General features: G+C 45.5%; 1 protein-coding gene across 1 annotated transcript; it reads left to right on the top strand.

The window, feature by feature from the left end:
- Window positions 1–548: 548 nt before the first annotated feature.
- PTGES3 (prostaglandin E synthase 3) lies at window positions 549–13916 on the top strand. The gene is given in 9 exon segments (XM_054012695.1): window positions 549–623; window positions 626–888; window positions 8869–8982; window positions 9150–9219; window positions 9957–10055; window positions 10359–10448; window positions 11575–11637; window positions 12123–12147; window positions 12728–13916. Coding segments are annotated over 9 exon segments (804 nt in total). The 5' UTR covers window positions 549–563; the 3' UTR covers window positions 12748–13916.
- Window positions 13917–15946: the final 2030 nt, after the last annotated feature.

Here is a 15946-nt window from a genome sequence, read left to right as displayed (position 1 = left end):
AATGGCTAGTAGCCAGGACGGGTAAGGAATGGTGTCCCTGGTCAGAGGGTGGAGATGGATGGCAGGAGAGAGATCACTCGATCATTGCCTGGTAGGTTCACCCCCGCGGGGGCACCTGGCATTGGCCACTGTCGGCACACAGGACACTGGGCTGGATGGACCTTTGGTCTGACCCGGTTCGGCCGTTCTTAGGCGCAGTGCAGCCAGCAGCTGGTGGACAAATGGGGGGGGGGGTCCAGCTCCTGTGGCCCCATCGCCCCCTGCTAAACACCCCCCCCCTTCCTCGGGGCACCAACAGGGCCCAAGAAAACTACATGTCCCAGCATCCTCCCCTCTCGTTTCCATGGCAACCCCAGGCCGGGGCGCTGTGCCCATTCCCTGTAGCAACAGCGGGAGGGAGGGGAGCATGCGCCGTGCGTGGGACGGGGGCAAATTAGGAGACGCGAGAGGGAGGCTACGCGCGTGCGCGCTGAGACAATGGGAGAAGCGCGTGCGCACGCCGGGGGAGACTGCCCTGGGCACGCGCGCGCGGAAGGCCGAGAGCCGCGAGGCGGTTGGGGCGCATGCGCTCTGCGTCCGGTAGGGCCCACCTGGGCGCAAAGCGCGCTGAGGGAGCGGGCGCCGGCGCCGGCGCATGCGCGGCGGGGAGTGCGGCGAGAGGCGGGAGCGCGGGGTATTTTGCTGCGTCACCAGCGCCTGGAACAGCCGCCGTTGCCCGAGCGCGCGGTGCATTGTGGGTGCTAGGCCGAGCCCTGAGGAGGAGCCGCCGCCTCACGCTGGTCGGACCCCGTCCCTCTCGCCGCTGCCCGCCCGCGCCAGAGAGCCCTGAGCCGGGGACCCGCCGGAGCCGGAGCCGGAGCCGGAGCCGCCCCTGCCGCCGTCCGCCATGTGAGGGGGGAAGGGCTGTGGGGGAGGGGGAGGGAGTTACTCCCCCCGCAGCGGGGAGGGGCCCGGCAAGGCCGCGGCCCTAGCGACGGCGGAGTCTCCCGGCACTTGTGGGGGCGCTTTTGGGAGGCGGGTTCGGGGGGGCACGTGGGCTGGGGGAGGGGGGCGCGGGGGGCACGTGGGCTGGGGCAGGGGGGCACGTGGGCTGGGGGGAGGCGGGCGTGGGGGGGCAGGGGGGCGCGGGGGGTTTTGGGGGCACGTGGGCTGGGGGGAGGCGGGCGCAGGGGTTTCGGGGGGGCGCGGGGGGTTTCGGGGGGGCACGTGGGCTCGGGGAGGGGGCGCAGGGGGTTTGGGGGGGCACGTGGGCTGGGGGGAGGGGGGCGCGGGGGGTTTTGGGGGCACGTGGGCTGGGGGAGGGGGGCGCGGGGGGTTTTGGGGGCACGTGGGCTGGGGGAGGGGGGCGCGGGGGGGTTTTGGGGGACACGTGGGCTGGGGGGAGGGGGGCGCGGGGGGCACGTGGGCTGGGGCAGGGGGGCGTGGGGGGTTTTGGGGGGGCACGTGGGCTGGGGGGAGGCGGGCGTGGGGGGGCATGTGGGCTGGGGGGAGGCGGGCGTGGGGGGGCATGTGGGCTGGGGGGAGGCGGGCGCAGGGGGCTTTGGGGGGGCACGTGGGCTGGGGGAGGCGGGCGCAGGGGGTTTGGGGGGGGCACGTGGGCTGGGGGAGGCGGGCGCAGGGGGTTTGGGGGGGCACGTGGGCTGGGGGAGGCGGGCGCAGGGGGTTTGGGGGGGCACGTTGGCTGTGGGAGGCGGGCGCAGGGGGTTTGGGGGGGCACGTGGGCTGGGGGGAGGCGGGCGCAGGGGGTTTGGGGGGCACGTGGGCTGGGGGTTTGGGGGGCACGTGGGCTGGGGGGAGGTGGGCGCAGGGCTGAGCAGCTCAGCCCTTAGGCATGGTCACCTGTCTGGGTGTGGGAGAGGGTAATTTGGGGGGGTGGGAGGAGAGTGATGCAGGCACACTGGGTCCCTACAGCCCAGGCGATGAGTAGTAGTGCCGGAGGGGCTGGATGTAACCAGCAGCCTTTGTTTTTATCAAGGTGAGGTGTTGTCAGGGTTCCCAGGGTTCCTGTCTCTCCTAGGAGCACCTGAGGTTGTCACTCAACCTGTAGCTGCCCCCCCCCCCTTTAAGAATTCAGGGAACGCTCAGCCTCTGCACTATCTCACAGCTTCCCTGTTTGAGGAGTTGGCCACTTGCATTGTATTTCTGGAGCAGCAACCCTCAGTACAGTCTAAAACTAAGTGTAAATGGGGGACACAACAGCAGTTCCATTCCTTTCTCTTCCTTACAGATTAAGAGAAACAAATGCAAGCCACTATATTAACTGGTGTTGGCTGTTTAAGTTCTTTAGTGCGTTAATCTTCTTATAAACCACGTTTCTCAACCAGCAAAACGTGACAGAAACTGAAACAAGAAACTTACTCTGGCAGACCATGAACTAGTAATGGCATGGGGGATTGGGAGATAGGACTCTGAATTCTCTTCACGGCTTGACTTTGTGACCTCGAGCAAGCCACTTCACCTGTATGGCCGTATTTCTTTCTGTCCCTCTGTAAAATGGAGACTTGGGAGGGTGTTGAGCCCAAACATTTGTAAAGTGGTACAGGCATTTACATTCCAAAGCAATGTAAAACATTAGGTGTGTGCATATCATAAAATAACCGAGATTCCCAACTACTGTGTTACTCAAAAACTTCCTGAGTTGACTTCTGGTTGTGGCAATTGCAGCATAGAATTGCTTAGTTTTGCAGGTCTACATCATGGTACCAGACCAGATGATGAATCTCTAGAACACAAATACAGGCATTCTCATAACTATATTTTAATATATTTTAAATATGCTTATTGCCTTGTTTCTGGGTACACCTATGTAAAATAACTTGTAATAAAAGCTAGTTTCATTACCTAAAACTAAATCCCATACTCACCAATGGACCAAAATACTCTTCACTACTATCAGGTCCTCGGGTAAATTCTTTGCTCACCAAACAAACTTTGCAGCATGTCAATAAAGTGTACCAACTCAGGCCTTGTTGGGGGAGAATTACATGGTAGAGATCCCTTCACTGAAACCTAGACACACACACACACACACCCCCCGACATTCAATACCAAGGAAAGAACAAGATAGCCTGGGGGTTGATTTGAATTGTGGTAATATATGGGAAAAGATTGTGTCTTGGTGGCTAGGACCCCAGTTTATTTTAGCACGTCCAAATCACTAGCAACCCCTTGAACTGCAAGTGCTGCAGGATACCAGTGCCATCTTTGGAGCATTGATATAATATGGTCCATACAATTAACTTCGCTAAGCTGAGGAGTCACTGTATTCTGCACCAGCTGTAGCTCCCAGGTGGTTTCCTGTGTAGTCTGATGTAGAACACACTGCATTCATGCAATGTGAAAGTGACAGACAAGTATCGCTAATTTGGCAGGATTCCCGTCAGATGGAAGCTAGTGAAGAGGTCACTGTGAAGCAGGAATTAAGATGCAAGATGAAACATAGCACAGTGTGATGTGCTAGTCACTTGGGTTAAACACATCCATTTACCCATAGTGCTGAGGTGGTCTTTCATTATTTGAGAACAATGGCAACCAGAAGTGACTGGCTCTAATCTAATGTACTATGGTCACAATTCTTAAGTAAATGAAACTTGGTTCCTTGTGTGTGTTTCATCTGGTGGCAAAGAGCACCAGAATGGGAAATACAGATAACTTGTATGGAGAAGACTGCTTATTGTAAGGAGCCAGAGAACACTACTTTAATTCTGCTAAAGATACTACTTACTTTCCAGGTACATGACAGTTGTGTGTCATGGTATAAATTGTTTGAAATATTGGACAAACCTAATTGTGCATTTAGGACTTAATGAGAAGTTGATGTGATAGGACTTTGCCTCATTCCTTGTAGCTCAAGTGACCGCTTGGCCAACTAATGAACTTTTTCAGCCCTCATGGATGAAAGGTTGTTCTTGTGAGATGGACTTGGTTACACTGAGGGAAGAGAGGAAAATGGTAGGCTTTCATGATAATGCATGCAACTGGTGCCCTTGAAAATCCTGACCACATTTCTCCACTACTAGTCAGGCAATGTGTCATGGTTAGTACTGCATAATGATTGTATAGGTGTGGAGTGATCTTACTGCACGAGTGGTCCATACAGAATTTAGTCAACATGCAGACTTTATCGACACTGTAGGTCCTCTTTTCTTCCAGGAATCTTAAAATAGAGCTACAGTACAGCCTCATCTGAAATTTCTGCTAGTAGTGCTGGTGCATCTTGCATTACTGTTTGTTATGAAATTCTGATTCCTGGCACATCATGTAGGGGCCTAAATTAAGGTTGCCATCAAACATAGCCATCCAGATCAAGTTTTCAAAAATTAGGCTATCTGCTGGTCAGACTTCCAGAGCAGTTTAACCTGACTGCAGCAAGCCTTTTTTGGGGGGAGAAGAGAGTATGTAAATCTAAAACAAGATAATGATTCAAACTTTAAACATGGGTCTAGTGTATTTCCTCTTGCTACTATCACCTCCTTTTCACATGGCTTAAATCATTGGGAAGGGAACCCCCATTTAATTCTAGGGCTAATCTTTTAAACAGACTCTTAGGAAATACTGTATAGTGGTGCAGTACCTTATTCCTGTAAGACCCGGTTAATCTTGGCAAAGATGTTGAGGGTATGGCTTGTGTTTCTTCGGATGTGCAGCTGTTACATATGCGTATGTTAATAGTGTTCAGCAAAACTCTTGCATTAGAAGAGAGATCACTGTCCCTTCTCTTGATGAGGTAACAATTCTGGGTGATAACTCATGATTTGAGTTCCATGGAGTTGGATTTTCATATTCTCTCACAGCAGTATGGGAGATGGCTAGCGTACGTAACATCCAAAGGCAGCAAGTCTGATGTCTGGGCTAGGCAAATAAAAGCAGAGCACACTTACCCTTGTCCTTCTTTCACTACATGCCTTTAAGTCTTCGCAGAGTGAGGCTTTTGTCAAATAAGGAATTAAAAATATTGAACTGGGGGAATAACCACTCTTTTATTACTAAACTTAGCCAGCATGGGTCCTCACAAATATGAAAGGAAACTTCTTGCCTTACATCCTATTTCTCAAATGTGTCACTAGAAGGAAGTTAGTCTTTCACCCAATGGGTTGGAGTGGTTTGCTTGAATTCAAACAACCCATCCAGGAATGGATTCTTTTTTCACACTTGAAGGCCACTGTGTGTGGTTGAGGGAACCTTTTAATTCCTACCTGGGCATTATTGGGTTATGCTCAGTCCCAGAAAGATAGAACTAGACCTTAATGGAAACTCTTCCTCCCCCCCCGTGTGGAGCATAGGAAAACATAATTGTGAACCCAGTCGCCTTTGCTATCAGATCAGTCTTCGTAGAGCTGGTGCAAGAATTGCCAATAAAGTGGGTCTCTTCTGTGGTAGCAACTATTTGTGTATGGCTAGAAGCTGCATTTGAGATAGTATTCCGAGAATTTCAGAGTTTGCATTTTCCCCTATTGAGTTCCTCACCACCACCACCATATGCCTATTGCTTGAAAATCAGTGTGATTGTGAATCAGATTTTATGCATTTTAATAAGTGAGACACGTGATAAAGGTTTTGATTAAAACCATGTCCACTAAAATAAGTCCACTCACTTAGCAACATAAAATCACTGTACTACTGGAATACTCTCAAACGAAACTTTATACTGCTTTCAGATTTAACCTCTCAAGTAAGACATCAAGCTAAAAGTTCAGCAAAAATAAAGTACATGGTTTCCCTTTTACAAACATCTTTTCTTTCCTTCAAGCTTCTTCTCCTTGGTTTCTAGTATAATCAGAGTAGCACTTGAATAGTTTTAGGTAGACTCCACTGCAGTAACTGGACAGAGGCATACTAGCGCTATATGTTCAGAACAGCTCCTTTACTCTTTCTGACAAGAGTGAAATGAAACCCCAAAACAGTGCCTTTAGTGTGCTGGGAAAACCATCTGACACTAACCCTGAAAATACTGTTCATAAAATAAACTTACAGAACCTACTGAACCTTGCATTATAAGATGGATGGAGAAAATCCCTTGCTAAAGGTGTAATGGTGCATGTAAATGTGCTTGACTATTGGTTTTGGGTCAAATATTGCAGAATACTTCATGCTTGACTCAGTCAATTGAGAGTCTGAGTCAGAATTTCTCAGACACTTTACCTTTTAAAAGTGTAGCAGTGGTCTGTTGAAATGGTCTGAGAACTTGTCCTTGTATCACGATTCCCTTTTTGGCAGGTTATTGCAATGCTTTAACATGGCGGGTTGGACTGCAGAGCATCTTGTTCTCAATCCCTCCGTGTAATGGCAGGAAAAAGCTAGTGTCCCACAAATTCATAGCTCTTTACATGTGTTGTACATACCCATTCTTTCAGATGCAACTGAATGCTCTAGACTTGTGTAGTATTAATAATTTACTTTTAGCCAGTATATTGAGGTAGTCCGAATTTTATGTTGAAGAATAAAACCTTGAGACCACTTCTTTAAATGTTTCTGACATTGGAGCAATGTACTGAACTCATGAGCAGGGCCGTATTTGTGTTCAGCATTGTGGTTCTCTGAGATCTGCCCTTTAACATTATAAATGGGTTACTACTGTCCTACCTCCCAGGTCTCTGGAGGAAGGTATCCCAAAGTCCATTGCACCTTGTGAAAAACGCTTCCTGTCTTGTGTTTGCGGCAACAGTATCTTATGCAAAGTGAGGTGACTAGTCTTTCCTCCAGAATGCAGAAATTCAGTTATCCAGCCTGGCTTGCGTGTCAGCTGTACTGATCTGTCAACAGTTTTGCTGGGAAGACTGCAATGGGGCATACTGAACCATGTTAGCTCTACCTGTCAGATGAGTACGCTGACACTTAACACTGTCCTACTTCTGGTAGAAATGGGACTTTTACTTGTGCGTGCTTCTAGTGTTAGCAAGTTGTGGGGAAGACAAAGGATTTCCACTCTTGTTCTGTGCTACTGAGACATGTGGAAGGTGCTTGCATGTGCAGTTATCTTTAGTGACCCTAGTGAGTCACAAGTGGCTGTCTATCCCATTCTCCCTCTCCCCACCCCTTTCAGTTAAAATGTGGTTCTATTTGGCAGTGTAACCAGGACTCGGGCATGGCTAACACTTGGCTAAGGCCTTGGATTCACATGGGAACAACCACATCATGCTGCAAAACAACCTGTCTCTCTTGTAACATCATTGATCTTGCAGTGCAGGTGGAACCAAAAAGTGCCATTAAATCATACTTAATTCTTTTAAAGGTACTGAAATCAAATCTACGCACTTCCTGCTTAATATAAAACCAACTAGTGATAACTTCAGTATAAGGCAATTTTCAAGTCTTGTCTGTTCCTCCAACACTAGACACATACAAGGAATCAGTTTGGAGCTGGTGTTACAAGGAATCTATAGGATAGGCAACTGAACTTTTAGGGACCTCAAAACCTTGACAGCAAAGCTAATAAATTGATTTGTATAAAGTCTGTCACCCTGAAAGAATGCTGTATGCTTTACAAGCTTCTCTTCCTGGGCACCTAAATACAGCTGCCTATGGGATGCAGTGTGGTTTCCATTCTGCTCCAAAAGCATTGATTACTCTAGAGCAGGGGAAATGAAGCTACTGAGAGAAATAAGGAGGAAGAATCTAATTACCCAGGTCAGAATTTGTCCAGGACACTGATACTGCTGTTTGTATCACTTGTGGTACAAAGATCTTGATGGATCTTGTGTGATCAGGGCTTCAGCTTTACATCTTATCCAAAAAGCAGATGATCTGTTTTGTACTATCCTGGAGCATTTGCTTACCACCTACTGAATTGTCAAGCGCATATCCTGTTGCACCTGTGTTCTTCTATGGAGCCTCCATAGAGGACTGAGCAAGTCTTTATCCTACTTAGGCTGAGATCTGACATGGTCAGCTCAAAATGATACAATTCCTAGAGACTTGTCATGGATGCCCCCATTGTATTTTACTTTAACTTTTTGTAATTACATGGCTTCTGCCCACCCTCTACTTTTGTAATACAGTAGTTTGGAGCTGAGGGATAGCGGCTTTTATGGGGAGGGTTTAATAAATAAAGTGAAGTGTATTTCTAATTCATAATAAATCTCAGCACCTTTAAATAGCAATGAGATTTTTTTCTGTTTCCTCATTGCTAATTCTGAAAGACTATTCTCCTTAAAACTGTCTGTCTAGATCCTGTTTACAAACCTGTTCTCTTGCTGGCAATTTCTAATGGTATTCACATGCAAATTAAACTGAGCTTACTCTTTCTTACCTGTTCATCTTCATGAACTTGAGTTTTCTGATTACTGTTCTATTTCATACAGTTTTTAACTAGAGAACTTGCTTCAAAACTGGTATATATTCAGTCTGGCTAAATAGGAACCACTGGCGTTAGCAAGAACTCAAAGGTACTGGAGTAGCATATCAGTCAAGAGGGCTCTGATTGCCTTAAGTGTATGATCTCTTCATTTCATTTCATTATCTGTGATAAACTTTAAGCATTCAAGGAGTGTTACCACTTTGCGATGTTTTTGGGGATTATACACTGAGCAATTTTCTATTCTCTCTTCAGCTTCTATCTATTTTTTAACCTAAGCCCCATTTGGGCTGCTACTGGTATTGTACTAAGCTTCTCATTGCAGTGCATCTCATAACTGCAAAGATGACTTTCTCTTGCTGATGAAAGTTGCCTTTATTGCAGTGAAAATTAGACAGATGCTATTAAAGCTGTTTGGAGGGGGGGAAGTGTGCATACAGTGGCAATGTCCACCCTTGAATCTACTAGCAGACTAGGACAGCTGAGTTTTGGTACTCTATCTTAAAATTAAGAAATAGTCTCAGTCTTAAAAAGAAATTTACTTGATCTAATTCTCTTAAATGGTCTGTTTCTAGGCAGCCTGCTTCTGCAAAGTGGTATGACCGAAGGGACTACGTCTTTATTGAATTTTGCGTTGAAGACAGTAAAGATGTTAACGTAAATTTTGAAAAATCCAAACTTACATTCAGGTAAATAACCAAGACCATTGTCAAGTGGAAGAGAAATTTCGGTATCTAAATGCTGACCTGACCCTTTTTCTAACTAAATAGCACGTACCGTTATTTTATTGCAACTATCTTTGCTTTGGGACTTTTCAGTCCAGCTACGTAACTTGCTTAATTCTTTTCTCTTACAGTTGTCTTGGTGGAAGTGATAACTTTAAGCATTTAAATGAAATCGATCTTTTTAATTATATTGATCCAAATGTAAGTATTTTCTGAACTTTTATCCTCTGTACCCTTAATTATACAAGAAAAGGGGACTCTAAATATGTGAGGTATTTGGATACTATGGGTAATGAGCCCCATTAGTAACTTAATGTACTTAAAGAAATTTTTGTCTAAGAAAGGGATCTCTGGTCCTTCCTCTCTGCTACTTGAAGAGTGGCATGTCAAAGTCTGCTCCTGAGTACTTACTGATTGCACTTCTGTGTGCTTCTCACCACTGTTCTTGCACATCCTTTTTTTAGCGCTCCTTGCTTTATCCTTGTTCATCTTTCTCAATGGACCAAAAACAAACACACAATCAGCATCATTGTGCCTTGTTAGAGCAGGTATTTTTACTAGCTTGTAAAATGTTGCTGTGCAGGAGTGTGGGGTTTCAGTCTTGGATGGATAATGACTTTTTGCAATCCCTTCCCCAGTTTGAATGCTGTGGCTAGTCCAAAACTGGGAGGGAGGGATTATTTTGGTACATGCTAGATCACAATGCAATGTTCCATAGACACTCCAGTAGACTTTGGTGATCTATTCAAGTATTCATTGTAAAGAATATTCATGCCACATGATAGGAGGCAGCTACTGTATATACTTTATTCATCCTCTCAAGCATAACTGAATGATGACCTCTCAAATGGGTGGGTGAATGCAGATGTATAAATTTTACTGAAGTTGCTCCTATCTCCTGACTCTACCATGTTAATAGGACAATTCTTTCATTCCAGGAATCCAAGCATAAAAGAACAGACAGATCTATCTTGTGTTGTTTAAGAAAAGGAGAATCTGGCCAGTCATGGCCAAGGTTAACAAAAGAGAAGGCAAAGGTACGCTTCCATTCTGTGGGGGTTTTTTTCTTCATTATACTCATGGAAGCAGTGGTAACTCCACTCAAATTATGGAGAGTCCCTGTGTCATGTCAGATGAACAGGTTGAGCATTTACTGTGTGATTTGTAGTATCTACCAGGTCATTCAGCCCATCTCCAAACAAAATGGCAGTGCTCCAAGAACCTGCCTACGTTTTCCTAATGTGAGGGAAAACTTCTCCTGTTCATTTCCTCTACCCCCAACACAACCCTAGAACAAATATTCGTCCCTCAAGGAGATAACTCTTTGTATTGCTGTGTAGCTCAACTGGCTCAGTGTGGATTTCAACAACTGGAAAGACTGGGAAGATGATTCAGATGAAGACCTGTCCAATTTTGATCGCTTCTCTGAGGTGAGGGAAGAGGAGAACCCAGGCCTCTGGGTTCTCCATTTTGGGGTTTTGTTTGCCTAGCTACTAGCTATTGCTTGCAATCAGACCTCTTCAGTCGTCTCAACAGACCAAGTGGCTCCTTGCCCATCAGTACCAATGCGAACTCATCACACATTCAACTCCAGCTGTTGCCAGCACCAAATGGGTGACTTGGCCGGTTCCAACTAGAGCAAAACAAATTTTAGAATTGTAGCAACTTCCTACATAAAATATAAACAGAGGGTCCTGTGGCACCTTTAAGACTAACAGAAGTATTGGGAGCATAAGCTTTTGTGGGTAAGAACCTCACTTCTTCAGATGCAAGACTCACTTGCATCTGAAGAAGTGAGGTTCTTACCCACAAAAGCTTATGCTCCCAATACTTCTGTTAGTCTTAAAGGTGCCACAGGACCCTCTGTTGCTTTTTACAGATTCAGACTAACACTGCTACCCCTCTGATACATAAAATATAGTTGATCATAGTCTATATAAAAAACCACTCCATTGGCTGCTTCTTCTGTATGTTTAATCTTTCCTTATGATGATCTCTAATTGCACTTTGAAGAACCAGGCTTAGTGCAAAGGGAGGCCTGCACAGCACTCCAAAGCAGTAGAGCAAGTGCACATAGGTTGTGCTAGAAGGCATGTCTTCTCCAGAGCAGAGACTGCCAGTTCTGCTGGGGTGAGGGGGTGCTGTGGACTCTGAGATTACCAGCTTTATTTGTGCTTGTGACCAAACCTATTCTTAACGTGGCTGTCCAGAGGTAGAGGGCAGCTAATGCATTAATTTGACTTTCCATCAGATTGAGATGCAGTTAATTTAAAAACAATATTTTGCATGTTGAGATTTATACTAATCTAGCTAGTCTGCATTCTTACTTGGGCTCTTCCCATGAAATATTCTTAATGAAGATGCAGTAACTACTGCATGTGTGTAGAAGGGCTTACAGAAAGCACAGTGGAGACTGATCAAGTGGAACAGAGCTCTGTGATAATTGGGACTGTTTTTAGACTTGGAATGCAGTATTCCCTGGGTTTTATAGAGCGAATGAGAAAATGTCAGTGAGACACAAAGGCTTTAATTTAACACTAATTCCCTTTATAACAGATGATGAACAACATGGGTGGAGATGAAGATGTAGATTTGCCAGAAGTAGATGGAGCAGATGATGTAAGTAGTTTATGGGGATTTCTTAAAGGGTTAAGTTTTCAGCAGATATGTCAAGGCTTGCTCAGGTCAACTTGTATCACCACTTTGGAGTTCTTAAAGCTTCACTAACTGGAAGCAGGGGCTATATCTGGACTCCTGCTCTTCATTTCCTTTGTGTGTGAACAGTACATCAGATTTTGAAAAACCTACTTTTGTGTCCTATGCAATGACCTCAATGGTAGTGGCTTTACCACTGCAGCTGTTGTGCTTGAGCCAACCTTGCCAAACCTTCAGCTGTGGTTCTTGGTAATTCTGCCTTGAAGCATGTAAGGTTCACCAGAGGTATAGGGTCCTTCCTGAAGGACGTCACAGTAAATCTGATCCAAAGGATGTCTTACACATCCTCAGTATGAAGTTGAGTGGTGGCGTTTACTGGGTTAGTGTCAGAAGGAGCAGCTTCAGAACCTACCTGACTTATTTGCCAACTTTTTTTCTTCTTTCTCCAGGATTCACCAGACAGTGATGATGAAAGTAAGTTATTTCAGCAGGCAGATTTTTTCTGAGCACTAGTCTTACATAAGCTTTGTTTCACCCAAAGTAGGACAGTCTTGTGGAGAGCTTGCCAGCACTAAGCATCGTGCTGCATGTCGCCACAAGTGACTGTGTTCTAGTTAGCCTGCAGTGTGTACTCAGTACAGGTCTACCTCTTATCTGTCGTCTAGGCAGTGTGATCTAATGGACTGTCGACTACAGAGTCATAAACTTTCCCAAGAGTTGCAAGCGTCACTTTTGAACTTTTGCAGATTGCTGCAGTCCCAACAACAATTGTTGAGGCTAGAGACTAATTTGCATCTCATACATGGTGCTGTGTAGCTGCTAATTGACTAAAGTCTTGTATTTCGAGGACTCGTTCTCAAGTTCTGCACGTATTTGAGAACCTAACTTGTCTTTGCACCAGTGGCAAACTAGCAAAAGCATTCTTAGAAAACTCCGCTGCATGCTCCTTAGACTGGTGCAGGGATCGTGTCTGTGGAGCCCCTAGTGCGACGGGTTCTAGGTGATCTGTGTTCAAAACAAAACCCAAACACTAATGCATTAACTCTATCCTCAGAAATGCCAGATCTGGAGTAAGGAGAACTGTCGTCTTCAGGGTTTGGGGAAAGAACTTCATCACAACATTTCATAACCGAAGAATTCCTGAGTTGATCACTCTAAAGGCAGATACTGCATCCTTTAACCCATGTTCAATCTGTTTTAAATGGTTTCACTGATGGTTGGTGTGTACCATTGTTCAGGGCAGTCTTAAGCCACATGAGGCAATAATGTTATGCAGGAATGTTTTTTTTTTTCCAGACTTCCAAAAAACAATTGAGGTGTAGGCAATCGCTACAAAACAAGTTGCAATAAAAAGGGCTTAGAGCCTCCTTGCCTCGTCATAAGACATAATTACAATGGGAAAATTCTCAATTTACAGGAAGTGGTAAATTAGCATTTTTCCCCTCACAGTGTGGACTGCAGATCATTTAAAATTTCAGATTTTTATACCTGGAACTCAACTGACTGAAACAATGTTTTAATTGGCTTACAAAATTAAACTGGTAACATGCTATACCTCTGCGGTGTCTTCAGGTGTATTCCACTGATGTTTTAATAAAAAGGAAAAAAAAATTGCTTCACTTCGTTGTATTTAATCACTAGTTAGTGTTCCAGATGTATCCTAGCTAAAACTAGTGAACCCCTAACTTAAATGGGTGAAGCCTGTACATTTGGTATTGTTTGACCCTCAAGCTTTTACATCTCTTAGTACAGAGGGGTGAAAGTGGCTGGCTGTACATTGTTGCTTGTCAATCTGTACATTTAGACCAAATTGTATTTGCACTGTTGGTATGGAAACAAGTGACAAAAAGTTAATACACTATTGGGTTTTTGTTTCATTTATTTTGACCAGCTTATTACAAGACTGAAAAACCTCAATCTGTGTTAAGAGCAGAGGGGATTTTTTTTTTAAATGTCTACATTCTTTCTAATAAACTGTTGAAGACTCCATGGCTGTCCTTTTAACTGTCTGGTTGACTGTAACTTCATGTATTCTTACTATTTGCTGGAATGGATTTTTTTTTTTTAGTTGGAATACTAGTGTGGGATTATTTCAGCTGTTCGAAGGAGGCAAGTTGTAATGTTCCCAGCAAACCTTCAAAAAAGTGGATCTGTAATTAAAAATTGTAGGTACACTTTGACAACAGTTTAAAAAAGTGTTGTGATTTGACTAAAATAAAACAATGTTTTGTCCTCCTCCTAAATCTTTGAGCTTTTGCATTTTGGCACTTTTAGTTCCCTTAAATGGCTCTTGGGCTTTGTCAGGTGCTGGGTGTATTTGTTCATGATTTCATTATGTTCTACCTCTGGACTCCCAAGTGGAAAGCTTTGCACGGTTACAGCTGAAGTGTGCTGCTACTGATGCAAAGAGGCTCTGAAGTATTATTTCAGTATTCTAGTGCAGGCTTTAGTACCTGCCCTAGCCTTGTTGCCGTGCACATTTGCGTGTTCCATAACTCTAGCTTGGTGGTCTTTCAATACGTCTGATAAATACACCAGAACAGTCGTCAGTTAACTCACCATGACATGGGTTGGGTCTCCATGAAGATTGCTCCTTCTGCCGAACAGTCTTGCCATGAGTTGGTCCCTGCATGCAGAGACTGAAATCTGCAAACATTTAGCCTTTCTCAAGCTCCAGCTAGGGGAATTAGGGAACAGTCTGGTGTTGCTAAATCCACACGTCTTTTAGTTAGAATCAAAAAAGCACTTTTGTCTTCTGAGCAGTTTCTCCTATCCCCAGCAGGAGGCTCCTACTTTGTACTTTTCCTCAAAACAAGACTCCTTCCGGTGGGATCATTATGAAGGGTCGGTCTACACTTTAGCTGGGCCGCTGCAGTTTTAGTGCTTCAGTGAAGATGCTGCTACGTTGCCGGGACAGCTTCTCCCATCAGCACGGGTAATCCACCTCTGCTGATGTACTGCTGTCTACAGCAGAGTTAAGTCAATCTGATTGCATCACTCACCAGTGTGGATTTTTCGCAGCCCTGCATGACAGTTATACCCATGTAAGCACATAATGTAGGCCTGGCCTAACGATTCAGAGCTAACGGTGCAGAAGCCCAGAAGAAATTTCAGTAAGTGCAGGTGTGTATGCTGCTCAAACTGTCCAGGGCTGTGCCATTTGAATCTAGGTGGGGATACGATCTAGAACTGCTGTTGTGACTGCAAATCTGTATGCCTTTCGCAGAGTGAAAGCCATAGAAGGGAGAAGATAGATACAACTCGATCCCCTCTGTTGCCTTTTGATCTTCATTTAACCCCTCATTTAACCCCTCTTGGTGCTGGCCTTAGCCTTGACGCTATCTGATGAGAGAGGAGCAGTGAGTTGCCAAAAGACACTGAAAAGGAGTGGGCCAGGCTCAGCCTTAGAGGAAAGGAGATTTCCTGGGCCGGTCAGCCTTTATAAAGGAGTCACTTGTGCCCCTCCGATGTAAGATGGAACAGCCCTGTGTGCATCATTCTAGTCTCCTGTGCTTTGTGCTGGGTACAAGAGACCATTCAGAGAACTGTGGATGTAGGACTGATGACGGCTGCTGTTGCCTGACATTAGGTACAGCAAAGAACGTTGCCTGACACTCTCGTCACTTACGGCTTTACCTGGTACCTTCTGCAGAACAGGAGCCCTCTGGCTTATTCCTGGCACAACATAAATCGGGCTTCATGCAACTAATACTAAGACGTGACCCTGCTTGTTTGGGTTTTGTCATAATTCTGTTACTGTCCCTATATGCTGCTGTAGTCCCAAGTGGTGTGTCCCTCTGCTCATCGGGGATGTCTACTTAAGCAACTTCCCTTTTAAAGGGGTCCTAAATATTGTTAGTAAGAGCTGGCCATTGTCCAGCTCCTATATCTAACGTAGATGCCAAATTACCTGCTTCAGTAGAATCACTGCCAGTTGAAGGCAATTGCCTAAACTTCTGCATTAAATAAAAACGCATGGAAAAGAACTGGGCTAGCTAGAGAAAGGTAGCAGCTGCAGAGAAGGTGAATGGTCCTTGGCTGCTAGCACACATCTATTCCACTGGAGATGCGGACCTGCCTCAAGCACAGTTGCCAGAGAGTTTTTTCCTGCAGTGGTACCCATCAGGGTGATCCGAGCACCCTCTGTTGCCACGTGTGCTGATGTAAGAGGATTGTGCCCCCCTGCACGACCCTCTTCGGTTCCTTCTTACCACCAGCGATGGTCGTCAGTGATTCCAGACCTGTGAGGGAAGCGCTTGTCGCTCTGTGTGTA

This window comes from Malaclemys terrapin, chromosome 23 (assembly GCF_027887155.1).
Source record: "Malaclemys terrapin pileata isolate rMalTer1 chromosome 23, rMalTer1.hap1, whole genome shotgun sequence".
Classification (NCBI taxonomy): Eukaryota; Metazoa; Chordata; order Testudines; family Emydidae; genus Malaclemys; species Malaclemys terrapin.
The sequence above is the reverse complement of the archived record's forward strand: the minus strand, read 5'-3'. Positions and strand labels throughout refer to the sequence as shown.